We start from the raw sequence: 21,129 nt of genomic DNA on the forward strand, positions 1-21,129 counted from the left end.
GACTTTTTACTTTTGTCACCTATGTAATTGAAGAATACAAAGAAAAGATATTTACCAAATTACTGTTTTCACAAAATAACCCAGTTCCTCAAAATACTTTTTCATTTCAGCTTCCTGAAGTCCCCTTTCCTCTGTAACAAAATCTGTACCCTAAGATCAACTCTTCTTTCCTTTGAATATCTCTGCTAACTGTAAAATATTTCTGAAACCATAGAAGATTCTGGTTTAGTTCCAGTCTTGAGTAAGCGACAGCTTTGTTTAACTGCAATAACAACATTAGATCTGGTTCTAATTCCTGTAAAGTCCAGATAAAGATTTCCAGTGACTTCTGATAATTCTTGCCAAATTTAAAACCTATTTGCTAGGTTAGCAGAGTTAGTGCTGAATTGGCTCACTATAAAGTTCCTTTAATATGCTGAGTAATTGTTATTTGCTTCAGAAGAAACTAGATCCAGACCTCTGATCTCTTACCTATTAAGAGAGGACTTACTCTATAGCTTCTATAAGCTGCCCAAGTGCCAGGAGTTCCTCGTGCTTAAACCTTTCTGTAGTTTCTTTGTGTATGACCTTTCTACAAAGTTGTGCATCAGTTTTCCCTGCAACGCTTCAAACAGCCTTGCTTCTTTCTCTCCTTAATTTGTCTTTTTCACATGACCCCTCAGTGTCAACCCATAGTCTGTCCTCTTCTGCTCGTTTCTTTTTTTCCTCTCACTCTGCTTTTTGTTCTCTGGTTCCCCAGCTTTTTCTTTAGCTCATTCCTCACTAACTGGTAAGAGCAAACCTCAATAAAGTCAGCCTGAACAGAGACCACTGCAGAGAGCTGCTCTTATCTCTCTGCAGCAGTTTACTTAGTTCGTAACCACAGGAATGTTTAATGAATGAGATGTACCCAAGTTTGGTCTCCAAGTGACTGCTTTCCCCAAGGCCAAGTTCTTGATTTTACTCTGAGTGTCCTCTTTCTTTTATTGTTACAGAAAGCCACAAAGAGCTTTCAACTAGCTTTTCAACCTAGTCCATGCCAGTCCCCATTATCTCAAAGCTGCATTTCTGTCTTCTCACTTCCAATCTTGTTTCCTCCACAACCACTAGATCCTTCCTCCTGCTTACCACAAACTGTCTGGTCTTTATCTCTTTTGTCTGCTGATTTTTTCTCCTCGTTCCTACTTCTCTTCCAAGCCTTCTTCATTCTGATAGCAACATTTTGCTTCCAGTACAACACAGCTCATAAAGCTGCTGCTTCCCGTGTTCCGTTAGCAACAGGAATTATCAGAGAAACTCCTATTTTTGCATCTGGGATCCCCGATGTTCCTCTAAATTTGACCTTCCTGGTACCCAAAGTGTAGTGTAATTTAGAGGTGTTACATTTTGGATATTTGAAGTTAAGATAAAAAAATAAGGCTGCAATCTTGGCCAGCATTGCAAAATAGCTTCACAATAAATAGAACGGACAGTGAGTTACAGATACTTTTTGCTTTTATGCTTTTAAACTCAAAGCATATTTTTCCATACGTGCTATTTTAACAGCTTCCATTTCATTAAACACCATTTTTTATGCTCAGTAGCCACTCCAACATCACTTTTCGGTTGAATGCTTATTTTTTAAAAAGGAACATATTAAAGAAACAAGATACATGCATTTTGCTTGAAGTTTGTGAAACCACATGAAATTGCAATGTAAATCATATAAGGAATTATGTGCTAACACATTTTCCATATTAACATCTAAAATGTGATGTTACTTGAATATACAGGATCCACAAGACACTGTCTTGGGGGCACTTGAGCATAACCACATTTCTTTCCCCCTTTTACACTATATTAACATCATTTCTAAAAGCAAATAAACTTTGTTTTAAAACAGTCACTTACGCTAGCATTTGAGGTTTTGGGGAGCTTTCATACCAGGAAACGGATGAAGAAGCTGAGCTGTAGGATGTGCTGCCTGGCTGCTGTGTAATTGCATCAGATTTACTCCTTGAAGAACAGATAACATTGCAAGGAGAGTCTCTCAGAGAAGACGGAAAAGACAGACAACCAGGAGTACAGACGGGAGGCACAGTCATTCCGTCTCGCAGATGCCCACTATCAATCCTTTCAGATCTCAGGGCTCTTTCTTCTGCTAAACCATGATCCTGGTCAGCACTGGAAGCTCCATCTAATATACCATAGTCCGTTTCTTCATAATACCCATTTTCAATCATTTCTTGATCGTCCTCTTCTTCCTCATCTTGTTGGGAAGAGCAAATAATTTGCTTTTCATACATTTCTTTTTGAGGGCTAACAGGATTGCTGTTGTCCATAGGCCAAATATCTGAAATATCTGTGCTGCTTCGAGAGCCAAAGTAGTTTTCTACAAGCCCTTGCTTTACAATATCAGTACTACTGGTGGGAGAAGGATTATCTGTACCAGTTTCACTTTTAGCTGCTGACAATTCTTCCGCTGTTTCCTTTAGTTCTAAAGGCTCATTATATTTTCCTTCACTTGTTTTTTCAACCTCGTACCCTGCACTTACAGATGAAGAACCTGAAACAACAGATGGCTCACTCATGCAAGTGATTTCTAAATGCAATTTAACTGTTTCTTCTGTAGTGTTATAATGCCTTTCAAGGTCCTGAGAGCCTTTGCAAGTTGTGCCAAGGTCTGCCTGTGGGCTGTTACTTTTCAAATCAGTAGATGTAACTTCATCTGAAACAACTAAGCCTAAAAGATCTTTTGTTCCTGAGAGAGAGGAATGTATAGACAGAGTTTCGTTATCTGAATGCCCTGAAAATAGAACACACTGTCGCTGCAAACTGGTATTTGATTTTTTAATGTCATCGCATTTTGGCAAGTCAACTGTTCCAAGATCCAATACAGTTTTACTGTCACTTAGCTGGCATTCAGGTACAATAGTTATCTTTGAATTTTCATCAGGTGAGAGTTCATCATCATCTGAAGGCAAAGAATTTATAGATGTCAGGGATGATTGTATTTCACTTACAGCGCTGGTACTCTCAGTACAATGGCTTTCCAATGCATTTTTTATAGCACAGTCTGGTTTTAGCAAAAGCTGAGGAAATAATCTCTCAGTATTGTATACACTTTGCCCTTGAACATTTTCAAAAACCTGATCAGGGTTGGGGAGAGTTGCAAAAGAACTTGGTTCACTTTCTATACCAGAATCTGAAAACCTAGAAGAGGCATACGTCACACTAACATCTGGTAATTTAGTCATGTCCCCACTTACAGAAAGCTGGCTTTCTTTTGTAGATAAACTAGGCTGATTATTTTTCAGTTTTGTCAAGACATCGCTGGTGTGTCGCAAGTTTTTTTCGTAGATGTCTTCCTTTTCAAGCACTGGTTCTACTGAATGCAGTTTATTTCCAGATTCTGAAGCCTGAATATTGGGCGTCTGCAAATTCTCCCCTTGTACTCCATCCTGTGGAAACTCCGACCACGATCCAATATGAACAGTTACTTTCTCCCCTTCGTAGGGATTCTTATTACTTGGTTTGACCTCAATCGTCCTGACCCCCGAGGAAACTGGCTGACCTCCTTCAAGTGTACCTCTGGGTTGCAGAGCACTATCTACTTGTACAGTTCCAGGACCTGCCTGGGAGATCGTAAGTCTACCAAAAAGAGCCGCGTTTTCACAGTGCACGGGGCTACCCTGACTTGGTTGAACGCCTTCAGTCTTGGCAGTCTTTTCCTCAGTTCCAGATGACAAACACGTAAACTCTCTTTGACTTATTTGCCTGGAGCAGGTCTTTGTATCACAAGGAAATCCACTTAACGTAGGGTCCAGCCCTTCACCAGCATTAAATGAAGGCCTGCCTTCTGAGCTTTTAGAGGCATCTTCCAGTGCTGCACTTTTCAAACATTTGTAGCCTACTAAGACCACAGAGTCCTTAGAGTTCTGTTTCACGACTTTTTTTGTGTTTTCAGGTTTCATTGTTTTCATGAGCTTAGTAACCTTAACTTTAGGTTTATTTGCATCTTCATTTTTCCCTTTCAAAGACTTTGTTAGCATCTTTTCACTTTCTGAATGCCAAAGGTTGGAAGCACCTGCAGGTCTTATTTTCAATTCCGGGCTAGTAAATCCAGCTACAAAGCCTTCTTCAGCTTCAAATTTATCCAGTTTATTGGACTCTGACCTTGGAAGATTCTGAACTACCAACCAGGGTACATCCAGATCTTTTACCAAAAAAAGTGAGAAAAAAAAGGATTGTTTACAACAAGATTATGGAAGTAGCTGAAGCTATACAACACTGGTAATTACAGAATTTTACACATCCTCAAAACTCAAATTATAAAAACATTTCCTAACAAACAAACATACTCCTTCAAAGCCATCAAGAAATTACAAGAAAAATACTCAGTTTTTACATCGCTTCTGCTCTTTTTTTTCAAAAAGAAACTGCACTGTGAGGTGTGTTTACCTTCAGTAATTGAATCTAAATACCGATCTTCAAAGATTATGGGCAAGGAGTTCATATCTCCATCTAGTTCACTGCATTCAATAGGGAGGGGTGGAAGAGAACTGCAGAAGGAAGTGTTTTTGATAGCTGCACACATCTGTAGATGACTCTGAGCACTGAAAAAAATGAAGTAGTCCTACATGAAAAAAATAGAACTGTTTATTTTTACATTAACAGAAATCAGCAGTAGTTTAACTCCTTTAGCAGAAACTTTTCCTCTAATCACTTATTTAATACAAAAATTATTCCATTACTCATTTGAATTGCACTGTCTTAACTTGTATGTTCTTAACTAAAAAACTTGAAATCTCTATTTAAGAAAATTAAGTTTCTTTTGAACTTATATAAGTATTTTTGCAAGACAGTACTTCTACACAATGTTAACTACAGAATAATTACATGCTAAATGTTATGCACTTCAAAAGGCTACTCACTGTAGTTCTTGATAGGCAAGGGCAGCTTGCCTAGGATGCTCAAGACAAAAGAATGCTTCTGCAAATCTGCGCACCTGAAAGATCCAAATAACGTTAGAGCTAATTGTGTATTACACACAAGTTCTGAAAATTCACCAGGATTATTACACTGCAATGCTATTAACTTGAATTGGATTACACAGTAGTAATAATAATAATTGAATAATAATTAAATTACATGTATAGTTTTTGGTGGTGGTAGTTTGTTTTTTTCATGTTCAGTCTGGGCAAAGGGGGAAGAGGATACCATGGACAAGACTTGAAAGTGAAATGAAAATTTTAACTTGTGCACTAGATGACTGAGGGAAATTATATTAGACTCAGTTGCCTGCTGAAAACTTGATTACCAAGAAATGAATCATCTAAACCAGGCCCACCTGAAATAATAACACACAAAAAACTATTAGAAATTTCAGTGACAGGAAAGGAAATAACTGTTTGATGGACACTTCTGAATGGGCTCGAGGATTACCTTTGGAAGGAGAAACCCATTACATGAGCTTGAGACGTATGTTTCAAACATTTCATGAATACCCTCTTGCCCATAACTAAAACATTGTGCAAAAAATCTTTTGTTTGTAAAGATTTCAGCTGTGATTGATAAATAACAGAATGTATGGTAATTATAGGCATTGTATTCAAGACTATTGTATGCCTGAAGTTAATAAACCATACAATATTAAAATGGTATTTAATAACATATGGAAGCCTATTTTTTATCATCAGCTATGTAGACATGAAATACTGTGAATTATACAGCAATTTACTAGATAATATATATATAGAATATCTAGAAAAGCCAAAATTTTGCAAATCAGATTTCACCTATTTCCAGTATTACATTAAAATATTAATTCAATCTGAGCGCATTTTTGGAGCTTTTGTTTTTGCAACTGCCCAATTAACTGCATCAAAATGTGCAATTCAATGCACTATGTTAGTATGCTTTAGTTTGTTTCTTGTAGCATGACATACAAGAAAGAGAATGTGCTATACAGAAGCTTGGCAACTGCTTATGCATTACCTTGAGCATAAACGCCAATTTGTTTACAGAAATTAAAACAAATTTTCTATCCCATTTAGATAACCACATACATATGCAGCTAGTCTACTTAACCAATTATTATTTACCAACCACTTCTTGGCCCCCTACTCTTTTATTTTCCCAAGGTACTCTGGGCTTTCCTCTTGCTTTATCTAATTTCCCAGACAGCGACCACGAGTTTCACTTTCTGTAACTTCCACCTTTTTCTTTTTTTTTTCCCCACCCCGTCTTAATATAAGAAAACCTGGTTAAAAAAAATGCTCTGATGTGCCTAAAAAAACCCAAACAAACCCAACTAAACAAACAAAACAACACCAAAACATCACACAAACATTAAAACTCCCTATCTCTAAGCTGTACAAGGGGATAAAAATCCTTCCATCCCAACCTCTCAAAATCCTATTTGCTTTGTATATGAAATAAATCTCAGTGATGTATCACCTATGAATAGTCACAGAAAATGTTTTGAAGCAACAGAAAGCATTACATTTTATACTGCCTTGTAAATGCAACTTCTACTCTCAGCAGTGACCAGACACACACACACACCTTCAGAAATGGCACTCCAAGTTTATGCACACACATGCTGGTTTAAAACCAAGCATTCCTAACTATGCCCCTGTGCTTTTCCAGCTCCTTTTCTAAACAGACATCTACCTTGCAAATACGTCATTTTGTCAGGGCTAATCCTCAGCCTTTCCCCCAGAAAGGTACAATGTTGTTTTACTGTTTAAAAACTAGATATCAGAGCACTCGATCATTAAGACTGGACTGGTTATCATTCTAAACTCAGCAACCTAAAAATTAATTACATATCCTAATTGATTGCATAATAGAAAATAAAACAGGAGCATTTCCCAATTAGATGTCTGTGATTTGAGTCAAGAAAAGGGCGTATAGCCGTTTCCCAGTAGGGGAGCAAAGTGCTTCTGGTTTGGATGCAAGCAATCACTTTACCACCAACCAAAACTGGGCTTACACGGAAAACAGATCAACAAATCTTTATTGGCAATTCTGCCAATACCTCCAACAGAAAAGTAAGGCTTTTTTCAGTTGCAATAAATCCCATTTGTAATTGCTCAATTAATTCCAGTGCTTTTGAAGAAAATCTGGTTCTCAGCTCCAACAGCATTTAGTATAACAGCAACAGTAGAAGACGAGTTGGAAGCAAGCTCCAAAATTGCTCCAAATGCCCAAATGATGAGTATAAAACAAACAAAACAAAACAAAAAACCCTCACAACAGTAGTTTATTATGTTTAATCAGTGTGTACCTTATGGAGGGACTGAGATGTTTGCTAGGACACTGTTAAGCAGGCTCTGCAGCAGCAGAGTGCCCACCAGCTGGCACTGGTGACTCAGATGCTACCAACTTGAGCTGACTCCGCAACAGCTTTGCAGGAGGCAATTGTAGGCACTGCTCCTAGTCCCTACAGGCTTCCCCAAATTATGCACTCGATGGTCTTCCCAATGTAAGCAGAAGAAAAATTGGATAGAAGAACTGCTGTGGAGTACATACTGAGTCCCAGGCACACCAATGAGTAGCAGCACTCAGATCTTGGTTCCCAGTTCTCCTATTTTAGGACTAACCAAATGGTAAGAAATCATTTTGGAATAACGTGTTCAGACCTACCAGAAGATGTCACTATGAAACAAAGATAGTGTGCAAACTGTGTGTAATATAAAATATCTTAATCAGTTTTTTCAATGTAGTTGCAAACCTTGTTGATGGGCTATTGTAGCTGATGGATGTTTTAATCTGAATTCTTCCTGCTTTTTATGTAGCAATTAAAATCTGATTTAGTTTTACAGAGATGCACTCAAATAAGATGTTGCATTTCATTATGACCTTATTTTCTACCAATACTCCAGCAAAAGCACCTATGCACGGAGGGTGAAAATGATTTGACCAAATACAGATGACAGGCATTTCTAGGGGATATTTTACTTAAGACATCTAAGCCAGTCAGATGAATGAGTCCCTAAAAGCATTCATTTGTCTTAGATTAATATAAAACTTTCCCAGGGAGAAATTTCCAGTGGAGAGCATAGTCTACAAATACTGCAAGATGAAAAGGTAAATTTAGAAAAGATTTAGGATCCAATATAGACCAGATGAGAACATCAATTTCTAAAATAAAAGGACAGAAATTTTGTATCGTGAAAAAATCTTATTTCAGAAAAGACAGATATTCTCTCAAGAGAGTAATTATAATTAGTAGGTCATCTCTCAGATTCCACCTACATTCACTAACCAGAAAGTCTACATCATTTAACATGCAGATTATGCCTCTAGTGAAACATGAGCATTCCAGGTTTCCCCAAAGTTTATATAAAAGGTTTACAGTCTCAAGACTATTAATGCAAATTGCAAAATGTTATAGTAAGCCCTCAAAAACAGTATCCAGAATCAGTAAAGCTCTTAAAAATATCATGGCTCAGATTCATTTTTAATGTTAAAGTTTACTGAAGTTCCGCAGTGCTGACTCCTGCTCAGCTGGCAGTATGTTTTCTTATATATATTTAATTGCACATATTTGCAAATTGCTTGCACCAACTCTTCACATCTTGGGACTACAGCAAACCAGTGTAGTATCTGCAAATTAGTGCTTGTAAAATTAGGTATGATCACATTGCTGTTTCTATGCAAATCGGCTCAGGTAAAATTTCCTTCTCAATGCTGTATTATTCAATTCGTGCCAGACGGCAGCCTTGGAGACAGCCTACTTGCTCTTCGTTATCAGGCCCTAAATAAAAGGTAAGTTTAAGATTACCTCTGTCCTGCATCTCTTTTTCAGACTTCGATGTTTGGACAGATACTGCAGTATCCAGTAACTGCAGAACTCGGTAAGAAATAGCAACTGGCCACTTCTTTCAAAAATAAAATAAGCTTTATATATACATATATATTTAATAAAAAATAAGAACATTTTCAGTAATAACAAGGGTCAGCTCTGAGTTCAACCCTGAAAACTCAGAAGTTTTACAGACAAAGTATCACCACCCAGTAGCAAGCTACATGGAGGACTATGCAACCATCTTCATCTCCCCACCGCTATGCTGCAAATGCAGCTTAATACCTAAAGAAAAGAGTATTTCTGCTGCTTTTACTAAAGAAAAATGTTTTCTTTTCCTCTTATTAAGAAGCAAAATTTGCATATGATGTGATGCTTGAAACAAGATTATTTATGCAGAGTGACAGCTAACAGGATGGCCTGCTGCCCACCCCTCTGCTGGTGCAGCCCAGGATGCAGTTGCCCTTCTGGGCTGCAGGCACACACTGCTGGCTCACGTTGAGCTTTTTGTCCACCAGAAACCCCAAGTCCTTCCCTGCAGGGCTGCTCTCAGTGAGTTCTTCTCCCATCCTGTCCTCATGCCTGGGATTGCCCCGGCCCAGGTGCAGCACCTTGCACTTGGCCTTGCTGAACCTCGTGCAGTTCACATGGGCCCACTTCTCCAGCCTGTCCACGTCCCTCTGGACGGCATCCCTTCCTTCTATTGTATCAACCACACCACTCAGCTTGGTGTCATCTGCAAACTTGCTGAGGGTGCACTTGATCCCACTGCCTGTGTCATTGGTACAGATATCAATCAGCACCGGTCCACGGACAGACCCCTGAGGGACATCACTTGTCACTGGCCTCCACCTGGACATTGAGCCATTGACCACCACCCTCTGGGTGCAGCCTTCAAGCCAATTCCTTTTCTAGTGAACGATCTACCCTTTGAATCCATCGCTCTCCAAGTTGGAGATGAAGATGTAATGTGGGACTGTGGACTGGTCAGGCATGATTCCCACAAATCATGAGTCAGAAGGAAGGGAGGAAGGGAACTCCTATCCAGCTTCTGTGATGCTTTCCAGTTTTCACAAAAATATTTTTAATACACAACAGTATCTCAATTCATGCCCCAAATACTTTGATTTATATTCCCTAAAAGAACTGCAGTAAAATTCAGTTCTTAAAGTATTTGAGAGCTAGAGAAAATGACATAAATTGGAGACTTTGAGAACCACATTTAAGAAGCTAAGCTATCATTACTAGCATACACACATATTTTACATTGGTCCAATTAAAATAAAAATATGAATACTTTTGGCTCTATTCAACGTATACTTGTACAAACACTACCTTAGCAGCAGTTGAATGCAAATGCATGTTAATTGAAACAATATTCTCATTTTATAGCTTCCACCCCCGTTGAAGGATTCCAGAATTTATATGAGAAGCAGAGAAAGGCAAGAAAGATTCATAGATAGCCAGTAAATTGATCACACCTTGCTACTGCTAGCATGTTCATTCTAACAAATAAGTCTTGCACTCTTTCTGAAAGATCTCACTGATTCTCCAGAACAGACTATTGGCACAACCACAATTCCCTCATTCAACAGTGTGATTTTTCAAGGCTTTACATAAGACCCCAATCCAAATATCCCTTGTAAACAGTTTCTCCTACAGAACTAAACGAAGAAGGCTTCTGATGCAAGTGATAGAAAGCCTGGTTAAACAAATGAAATCTTTGCAAACTAAAATTTGCGAAACTTTATTTTGGATTGTCACTATTTACAAACCACTGATACCATACTCTCACTAACCAGACCTACGAATAAACTCTCTGCAAACGGTTTTACAAGGAGAGCCTCCAGATAAACTCTTAAAATGACCTCTTATGTATATGTGGTATATGTATGGATTATGATGTCAGACAGTAAAGATGTGACGCTAGCTAAAGATCAAGTTGTGTGATTGCAGAACAAGGGTGCTGGGAAGTGTTGTTTGTTTAAATGAATTTTACTCCCTGAAAATTTTTAAATGTTATATTTCTTCAAATCCTTGACCACAAAAGAGGGGAGGAAAAGATATATTTAATAGAAGATACAGGCGAAGGTTTAGTTCATACTTGAAAATATTTCACCATGTGCTCTGGTTTTGCATGTAGAAAGCAGCAAGTGTATATACACATTATCAGATCTACTGCATGTGTAGTTACCACGCATCAGTTTTTGTACATGCACACACATAAATGCCAAATTGTCTCTTTTTTGAAATCCCACTTCAGAACCCTTTCAAAGCTTAGGAACGTTATCAGTTCTCAATTCAGAAGAAAAATACATTTCATTTTATGATGTAATCTGGCAGCCTAACTGCAGTAGGGAAGGAAAATGAGTGGGCACTAGACATTGCTCCTGCAGAAAAATACATCATTTTACACAAACACATCTCCCACAGACTGCAATTTGCCTACTGAAATGCGTTTCTTATTCAAACAATCAGTGAATAAACATAAACAACGTACTTCATGTGTATTTTATATGTACGTACTTTATATATATTCCAAGAATATGCTCTAACAACATTATATACAAACTAACCAATGCAATGTAACAGCTCCCTTTGTGATTCCAACTACCTTTCCCCAATAAAACCAGAAAAATTACAATTTGCAGTCTCATTTCCATTATAACGTGTCCCAGTAAGAGTATGAACATCCCTTTTATAACACCAGAGTTAATACTTACTCTTAACGTGTGATGCTCTTGTGCAAGCAATGCTGTGACCTCCTCTTGTAAAGTAATGACCTCCAGAAATTGCCCCCAGAGAGCCATTAGAAGTGAGCAAAGCTGAGCAAGATTCATATTTATAAGTTCTGCCAGTTCATCGGGATTTTCCATTTTCTGAAGTATGGAAGAAAGATTTACATGATTACTAGACCACAGTGAACAGACAAAAAAAAATCAAAAAAAGTGTATTAGTAAGAAATTTAATTTTAAAAATAAATTCCAAATGAGAACTGTTTTGTCAAAGTATTAGAATTGAATTAAGTTATATTACAATGCTAACAAATTAGTTTTTTATTATTTTAAATATTATCTAGATGTCTATTAGTGTTAGGACTCATGATCTTAAATTGAGGCAACAAACCCATTAATAGCAACCATAACTATGAATTGCAACTGTTTGATTTTCCAACATGCAAAAATATAGTGCCTGAAAGCAATCAGAATTAGAAAACAGGAAATTGATTCTAGATATATTAGCCCAAATTTGATACAATCTTAAAAAAAAATAATAATAATGAAGACATTTCCACTTTGGAGTATTAATAACTTACAATAATGCTTATATGTCACTATATGCCTACATACACTTGAAACATGTTCAGGAATCAATGTTACACTATTTGATAGTTATAGAATAGGTTTCCTAGAACAAGGTCATACAAATTCAATGCAAAACAAGTTTTTCTTTCTAAGAGTGTACTGTAATCCTGTGATCTGGTTCCATACAAGTCAACTGTAAATTGTTAGGCTTATGTTCCCTACAACTTCAGAAAAAAATCTAGCTTTTCCAAAACTAATTGGAGACAGATAAGGCATTGAGGCAAAGGGTTTAAAAAGTAAGTATAGTAAAGATCCAACACCAACAGTATTAAAGGGGAAGCATAAAAAAGGATTACAAATACTGAAACACCAACTTAGTAGGCAACAGTAGAAATAAGAGGAACTTTGGAAGAGAACTGCATAAAAGAACAGAAAGGAGAAAATGGAAAGAACAAATATAGTTTAGCAAGCTAAGGGAAAAACTAACAAAAAATTATCTTAAGTACAAGAAAATACATAGAAACTATGTAAATGTAAAAAAAAAAAAAAAAAAAAAAAAAAAAAGCCTTTCTAGTTTATAAAATAAGATTATCAGTTGCTCACAGAGAGAGAACTGTGTTGGCTTTCTTTGTCTCCCGTTATACAAATAGCATCCTTTCAATGTCAGTATTACATTTCCTTGCAATTGCGGCACTACTTTTGAAAGCACGAATGAAAGTGAAGTCTACTACAGAAGCTGGGTAGAGAGCCCACTCAGCAGCAAAGCATGGACCATCCTGCAAAAACGTTTTCAAACTTCTGCTTTAAATTTGTCTGTGATAAGGAAATCAGCTTAGGCTAATTCTGTCTGGTGCACATGAAAGAGAGCTGAGAAGACAAGTCTAAGTAATCTATAGTGGACAGTATTTGCTTGAGAATGCATGGAAAACAGAAGGAGACAGCCTCAGGACAGATCCTTCTGGATGAGGATACGCCTTGGAGAATCTGCTTTTGTACAACTTACTATTCACACTTGATCTTGTAACTGTTGTTTGAAATCTTCAGAAAGAAGGGATTCAAATAATGAACGCATAAAATTCAAACTATGATTTTAATACAAGTAATCCATCTTTCTATAATCTTCAGTTTTATGATCTTTAATAGTTACCATGGCTACTACTGCCCTGCTGAGCCACTAGATCAGTAGGTAAGTTTTTGAGTCAGTTGAGTGATTACTCTTTGAAAGAACAGCCAAAAGAAACGTTGGCAAAAAAAAAATACAGGATGTTATCACCTAAACAGTTTATTCCCAAGTACCATGTAAAATCAGCATACTCTACTATTCAACAAACGTAAAGTAGTACCTTTACTTCTTCACACAATTCTGTAAGACGGACCTCTACATCTATGTTTTCTGGAAAGATGAGAGTATATAACTATGAGAAACATACTGTCCGAGTCGCATAGTAAAACCTATTATCTCACAAAACAATTTACAAACTTTAAAAAGAAATGAAACTATCAAATAAAACTTGATGTCACATTAAATAACACAATCAACTTCAAATTAAGTAAATGATAAAATAATTTCTTACTAATGACTGAGATTGAGGACAGAACATGGTCAATAAAAAATGGTTTGCAGCCAGGTATCACGAAGACTTATCATCAGACCTCATCAAGGATACAATTTTTTTTATTCTGAGTTACACTTGCAAGCACTGTATTGTAGATTAGTTTGCACATTATTAGAACTGCTCAACTATTCAGCAGCAATATTATCACTCAAAACCAAGGTAACACAACTTACACATTTGTTAATTCAGCACTGTTTTTCTACAGGTATATTATTTACCTGATTTGTAAGCTACATAAATAAACATAGATTCTTGTCTGATGAGTTATAGTTTGGTCAGATAAAACTCTAATTCATCTTTCCCTCAAAAGCTCAATGTCACGAGTAACTCAATCTTCCATGCTATGGCAGCTTAAATTGCATCACAACCTCCAATGTCTTTATTCCTTCATGTAAGATACTGTTCCTTATTAATCATTGCTTTTCTACTCAACCAAATCCAATCAATTAAATAATAACATTGCACTATGATAAGATTTCCTTCTACATCTGAGGTACCAGTAACAAGGGAGTAATTCACAAACCTAAAATTATTTCTGACAAATATTTAAGTTATTTTTTGGAAAACAGTACTAAGGGGAAAAAAAAAAAAGCAGTTTTACTTAAAAGCATACACCAAAAAAACATGCTTCCAAACCCACAATAATATGTTTAGGATATGGATAATGAACGTAGGCTTGCAGAACAGCAATAGCTTGCTTAGTCATCTGGTCTTTGAATGATACCATCTGGATTTGCTGAGCATATATTGATTTTCAAATAATTGCAATACCTTATGTCTAGGTTTAAACTTCATGACAAATTAACTCACACAACTCAACGTTCTGAGGAAATATGCAATATAGAAGCGTATGAAGTTCTCAGAAACACGTTTAGAAATGTTTTTGAAATAAACTACTTGCACCTGTTAACTAGACAGCACTTCATAATTGCTCTGAAAACATTTGAAAGCATTTTATATACACACTATATATGTCTTTTGGAGTGTTTGTGGCCACACAGATTTTGTCATTAGTGAAAAAATTAGATGGTTCACTTTTGAGACACGATACTAAGTAGTTATCTTGTTTGCCACACTGCGACTGAGCGTAGGTTTGATACAATAGGTAAAGCTGATGTCTGAAGTCATTTCTGAAAATCCCAAATTATAATGCTATCAAAAAACCTACAATACCAAAAATAAACAACAAAAAACCCCACTAGACAATACAAGACTATACAAAATTAATTGTTTTATAGCAGCATTGTTCATACATCTAATAAAATTTTACTGGCTCAGCTAAAATAGTTTTGACTTATTTTTTAAACAAAAATGCAGTTATTCATGATTAAGTTGGTGTCCTACTATGGGCTAAACTGCCATTTTATTCTTCTCTCATCATAAACTGCCTTGTGCTTAAACAGCACTGTACTTTGTCCAACATCAAACCAACAGTGACTCTCTCCAAAGAGAAGGCCATCCATTTAGATGTGGACAAATGCACCCTAAGCTTTAAGAATGTCTTGTGTAGTGTTTGGAAGAATCAAACCTTGAGATACCAAAAGCAATCTGAAAGATTTCACAGGAAGAATAAATACTAGCCTTTAATTATTAAAAACAAACAAAAACAAAGCCTGTAATGAACTAAATAAAATGAATTATAAAGAAATAAAAATAATTTTAGCTATTTTATTTAAATGGTGACAACTGACTGAACTCTTCAATCATTTGTTTATTAAAATAAAACAACACTAAAACAAAGCATAATATTTTCTTATTTTATTATCTACACTCAGATCAAAAAATAAGTAGCTCTAAAGACTTCAGAGTTCAACATACTCTCACTATGGCTAAATAGTGAAATAGTGTTCCTGTTTACAAAATAACATAACGTTTTATATTATTAATAAATATCTGAGGGGTTATATCACCTGCTTTGCAAACATACCTAGGTAGGCGTCTCTCTGGGTTCGTGGAAATTTTCTTCTGAGAAGGCGTTCATAAAGGACCTGCATGCTGGCCTTGGCTAGTTATAGGGATTGCACACACATGACTAGTTACTACACTCCTTTTTTCATCTTTGATTTATTATTTGCCTTAAAGTTAGTAAAAAAGCTTATTGCTAGCCTAGCAATTAGTGCAGTTAGATCAGTACACGAAAGCATATAATTTTGGTGTAATTTCTAGATTAGGTATCACTCATGATATACATTATGCTAGCATTCTTTGATTTTCTGAAACCAGTAATACTTAAATGGTCAATTACAGTTACTGAGTCCAACAGTTGTCTCCACATGCTTCTGCAAAATCACTGTCTTTTAAAAAAATTATATGAGAGAGCAACAGCAAAGCGAACAGAAGAAACAAAATTAGGGAGGTTATAATTTAATTGAAAATTAAAAAGTGACGATTTGAGATTTAAACGGGAATTGAGATTCTCTTCTGCAAAGGTCATTTAAATTTAACATATAAAATCTCCACCAAAAAACAGTTCGTTTACTTTAAAAATTAGAAATAAATGCAAGAGAGAGTTTTGTTCTTTGTGAAGTCCAGAGAGCTTCATTTTTTTATAGACATCACAGAAACATGGCTTTTTGTTCCTTTTTAAATTATTATTGTTAACTGCTGATAGATTTTAGAGAAATTAGTGTTAATGATAAGCACTGGTTATTTTACATGAGCAAAGAGTGAGTAATAATAGCATAATTAGTATTTACATTATTAGTTCTTTTTGTTATATCAATTTCCCCAATCAACGTATATACAAAATAACTGCAATAAATGAAAAAAAAAAAAAAGATTCAGAAATAAGAAAATAATTATAGCAGAAACTTAAGAATTAAAACAAAAAGCAAAATACCATAACAACACAGGAAACAAACCATGAGCAGAATATATACAATGTATGTTAAATGTAAGTACTAATTTTCTTTTAATTAATTTATTTATTTTGAGTGTTTCTTTTCAAGCTTGTATCTCGTTAGGGTAAGCTAAGTCACCCAGAGACACGACTAAAGGTCTGATCCAACTACCACTGAAGGTTTTAAGGGTGTTTGTTTTGTTTTGTTTTGTTTTGTTTTGTTTTGGTGTGATGTTAATGAAGACTAAAAGATACCTTCTGACTATGCAATTTGATTGTCAGCTTTTTTCCATTATATGTATTTTGTAAGAATGTTCTAGGGGAACTGAAGGTCCTACCTGAACCATTTAAGTATCAAGACACAATCTTAGCCTGTCTTTACAGCAACAATAGTGCCAACAGATTCTATTTGGCAAAAAGTGCATTTTGTCCTTACAAGACAGACTAAAAGTTGAGTCATTCAATAGGGTGTTTCCCTCCATATCAAGATTAAGATAACTGACACAGAAATATTCTGTACTGTAACTGTAGCAGTACTTTTGTTTCTACAAAGAAAACCCTCAGTTTCTGGTATTTTTCTGTGCACAGATTTTTAACACACTTGTTTCCTTTGTGTTCTTGAGTTATTAAATTCCAGCTCAGTTTGAATAAAAAGATTTTAGATATACAAGATGTATGAAATCAGAGCCAGTTTAGCCTAGGAAAGGGGTTATTTTTAATAACCATCAAAAGGAAAGTGATATATTTTATTAAATTCAACATACCTAGTTCAATTCGGTGAGAAGAGGGGAGCTCCTTTGTTATCATAAGGAAATAACTATGTAACCCTTTGAAAGCAAGCAGCAAACTGGCACAAAGTGTATAGTGGAAATTATAGGCATGACTGAGGAAAGATTCTGAAACAACAAAACTGCAACCCTAGGAAAAAGAAAAAAAAGAAGAAAGATTTAGGCACATACTAATGTCATACAATAAAGGACATGTTAACAATGCAAATTGTCTGTTTTTATGAATCTCATCCATCTTTTTGCAATTTTCAATGGATTGCAATATCTCGAAAAAATAAGGCTAAACAGTAAATACTGTAAGCTTTCATTTGCACAGTTTTGAAACAAGTAACATAGCCTTCTGGAACAATTCTTTTATTTTCCCATATTTAAATTATATAATATTCCCATATTATTATTTTCCATATTATATTATATTCCTGGCACAGCAAAGTAACTCTAACAAAGTTCATTTTTTATCAAACAATACTTGTGCAGAAAAGATAAAATTCACACCACCCAACAAAATACAAATGAAATGTTCAACTGAAGTATTCTTACATCTGCTGATAACTGCTTTGTGTAGTTATTGCCAAAGACCACGCTTTCAAGAGAAGGAATCACAGAGTCCCTGTTTTGTGCTGGTGCATTTCTGTTCAACCACGTATTCTTCACTGGGCGAGGGAAACTGCAAAAAGCACAAACGAACCGGTAAGCGAGATAAACAGTGATTGCAATGGATGACACGACTTAATGAAAGCTTTACTAAAATTAGGCAAAATTCTATTTAAAGAGAAAACAAAATCCCCTGGTTTCATTTATTTTAGAGAAGGTAAATGTATCGTTTGCAGAAATCATCGCCACTACAGTAGCAACTGAGAACTGAGAAGATAGCCATCAAAAGATGCTCAATTTGTATTGGACTCCATGATCCTTGTGGGTGGCTTCCAACTCAGGATATTCTATTAACAGCACCTACTTCAGTCACTAACTACAGTCAGCAGCAGATCTCAGTGATTAAAAACATGAATAAATATTTACACATACAAATATACATGTATAAATACCAATGTTTATACATTCCTTCTCTCTTCTCTGGTTGTGGGTATTATCTCTCTATTACATTGCATACTCTTATTTCTAATAAAAACAAACTCAAAATTTTGTTTAAGGTAACTAAGAAAACAAGCTTCTCCTCACTCTGAACCTTGGGTTACAAAATCATAAAGAAAACTACGTTGACTTAACTTCTTCCTAAGTATTCAGTTCTCGTAACGTTTCCATTTGGACACCCAATACTTTATTTGTATTTTATTAACAAGAGATTACCTTATCAGGGGCTGATGCAGAGCAACCAAAGAAGCATGGACTATAACCGAAATGACGGAAAGGTGGAAGTAATCAAACATAACATTGACGTAATGGTGAAGGCCCCGGTGTAAGTTAAAGTGCAACTTTAAAGTTCGGCTACTAATTGGCTGTAGTGTGCTCAGGTCATCTGGTCTAAAAAAACAAACACATACAATTACAGTGACCACATTCAAGGTGCAACGTGCAAGCGAGTTATTAATAACTGATGCAGATAAATAGACAATACAGCATTGGTCTATACTTTGGAATGCAATAATATCTACCCCAGAGGAGAGAAAAAAAAACATAGAATGAGTCAAACCAGTTATGAAATCTTAACAGACTTCAGTGTTGGATTTCTTTCTTACTCTCATATACGTCTAATATGAGCACAGTACATCTATATATAGCACAGATTTAATTAGTTTAAAAAGTTAACATATGCTGTTGCTTTAATAAAATCTTCTATATTTAAACTTACGAATAGTCTGTATCCGTGAAGTGTAGATCTAATGTTAGCAGAAAATTCATTTCATTAAGAGACTCCTCAATCTGAAAAGAAATTGTGGAATTGTGAAATCTTTCCATGTCTCTTATTTATACTAATCCAAACTGTACATAACAAGGATTTAAGTATCTGAATACAGTTAAATCAGTTAACAGATTACCTTCCTCTCATCTAACAGCATTTTTATTTTGAAAATCATCACATCGTTCACAGACACTTCCTCATTTTTGTAAAGAATCTGAAATGTTTTACTGCAAACTATATTGTCATGGATTGAAGCAGGAAAGGCAAGATCTGCACCTGAAAAGAGAAACAAGGATTAATATTATTGGCCTAGCATCTGGCAACTCCAGAGCAGCTAATAAGTGAATTTCCCATTACTATCAGTTCCATGACCACAATTAAAACCGTAACACCAACAACATCTGTGGTTTTCCATTTCAGTCAGCAACTACTGGAATTTGAAGGGAAGCACTTTGTTTCTAAGAAATGCTTTATCAATATTTTTCAATGTAATTCACTTTTTATACAATTTCTAGATTGAAGAATCTGATCTGTTCCAAGTTGGAGTGAAACGCTCTAGGCATCAAAAATTTTAACAAACCCCCTTGAAGTCTGTCTTGTTTCATTCACCATTCGTGTTGTTTTACAAGGTTTTACCACACTAAGAATTCGGAATTAACTACCGATGAGGCAGAGGTTAACTGATATATATCACCCCACTGAATTAATCAAGAGCAGCGGTGGTTCCTCCTTTCCTTCCAGATCTTTGCGTACTGCTCTGGCCAGACTAGTTCCAAGTGTATCACCTGAACCTTACATTTCCTGCTCAGGGTGATATTTCTGCTTTCAATTCAGAAGCTGTTCACCACAAAGAGTGCACAAGAGAGTGATATATGGTTGGGGAATCCGCTGCCAAAAAAGGTCAAAAGACTTTTGGAAAAAATGAGAAAAGGAATAGTTTTAAAAAGTTACTGAGGAAGTATTTAGCAATAATTACTATCCAAGGGTTATCACACAGGAAATATGATGATGGCCACTACCCTGTGAAACAACACATGAAAGAAGGTGGAATTTGGAAGAACTAAGTCAACAGAAATATCGACAGTTTCTTATCTCTCCTCACCAAGTAGCCTCAACAACATTAACCTCTCTCAGAACACTGAATCTGATAAGTTGTGCAAATGGGAGCGTGAAACATTTTTTAAAACATTTTGATTCTTCTTAATCAATCACTTCAAAGGAGTCCACAAAAGAAAAATACATCTGCAAAGCTGGCACTTCACAGGTTTGGAGTCTATGGACCACTGACAGAAAATCACTGCCCGAGTCTGTGTATGGCAAACACTCCCACTCTATAACCTTCGTTATTGTTCAACCATCCTACAGAAGCTAGAAACCAGTAAAAACATTTTTTTGTTGAAGTGCTTTGATACGCATCATTGATCTAGGTCTCTTGGACAAAATAACTACAAAGGATGACTCATTAAATGGCAATTCCCCTAAATAATGGCACGTTCACCTTGCACCAGTCCTTGTCGCATGCTGCAGGTGAAGGGCAGAGAGGGCAGGGTCTCACGTTACGTGTAAGCTGCCAGAACCACACACCATCAGCAGAAGGGATTCTGCCACTGCATTCGGATAGAAAAGAAGTAATGGAGACACATGGCCAAGGTCTGCTTCCTACACGCCGTCCAGCTCTATGAGTTACAGCTCTCGGTTCTGCTGACTTGAGAGTAACGTGAAACTGCATCCTCAGAAGTGAGAGAAGAGGAGAAGAGGCAAAGCCAGCACCAGGAACAGGCTGAGCCACGTCTACCTGGGAATCGAGGTCTCACATCAGTGGGGACTGAATTCATTCTTGTGCTGTGAACCTGTGGACATGGTCATCTTGTGTCTAAACTGCCTTATAGAAGAACATCAAACAGGAGATAATCTCATACAGACTACAAGTGCCTAAGCTTTTCTCTTGAT

At 36.1% G+C, this 21,129-nt stretch overlaps 1 protein-coding gene across 3 annotated transcripts in view; it reads right to left on the reverse strand.

Annotated features, from left to right (window-relative positions):
* FAM135A (family with sequence similarity 135 member A) overlaps positions 1-21,129 on the reverse strand; it is a 78,677-nt gene that overhangs the window by 22,219 nt on the left and 35,329 nt on the right. For all 3 annotated transcript variants that reach the window (XM_084285256.1, XM_084285257.1, XM_084285258.1), the window contains 11 exons: positions 19,316-19,455; positions 19,129-19,199; positions 18,627-18,800; positions 17,859-17,985; positions 17,295-17,448; positions 15,619-15,696; positions 13,419-13,468; positions 11,494-11,649; positions 4,893-4,966; positions 4,420-4,574; positions 1,870-4,174 (listed from right to left, as the gene is read on the reverse strand). In XM_084285256.1, coding sequence (XP_084141382.1) covers positions 1,870-4,174; positions 4,420-4,574; positions 4,893-4,966; positions 11,494-11,649; positions 13,419-13,468; positions 15,619-15,696; positions 17,295-17,448; positions 17,859-17,985; positions 18,627-18,800; positions 19,129-19,199; positions 19,316-19,455 — 3,484 coding nt within the window. The remainder of the gene's footprint in view (positions 1-1,869; positions 4,175-4,419; positions 4,575-4,892; positions 4,967-11,493; positions 11,650-13,418; positions 13,469-15,618; positions 15,697-17,294; positions 17,449-17,858; positions 17,986-18,626; positions 18,801-19,128; positions 19,200-19,315; positions 19,456-21,129) is intronic.

This window comes from Netta rufina, assembly GCF_964035555.1.
Source record: "Netta rufina genome assembly, chromosome: 3".
NCBI lineage: Eukaryota > Metazoa > Chordata > Aves > Anseriformes > Anatidae > Netta > Netta rufina.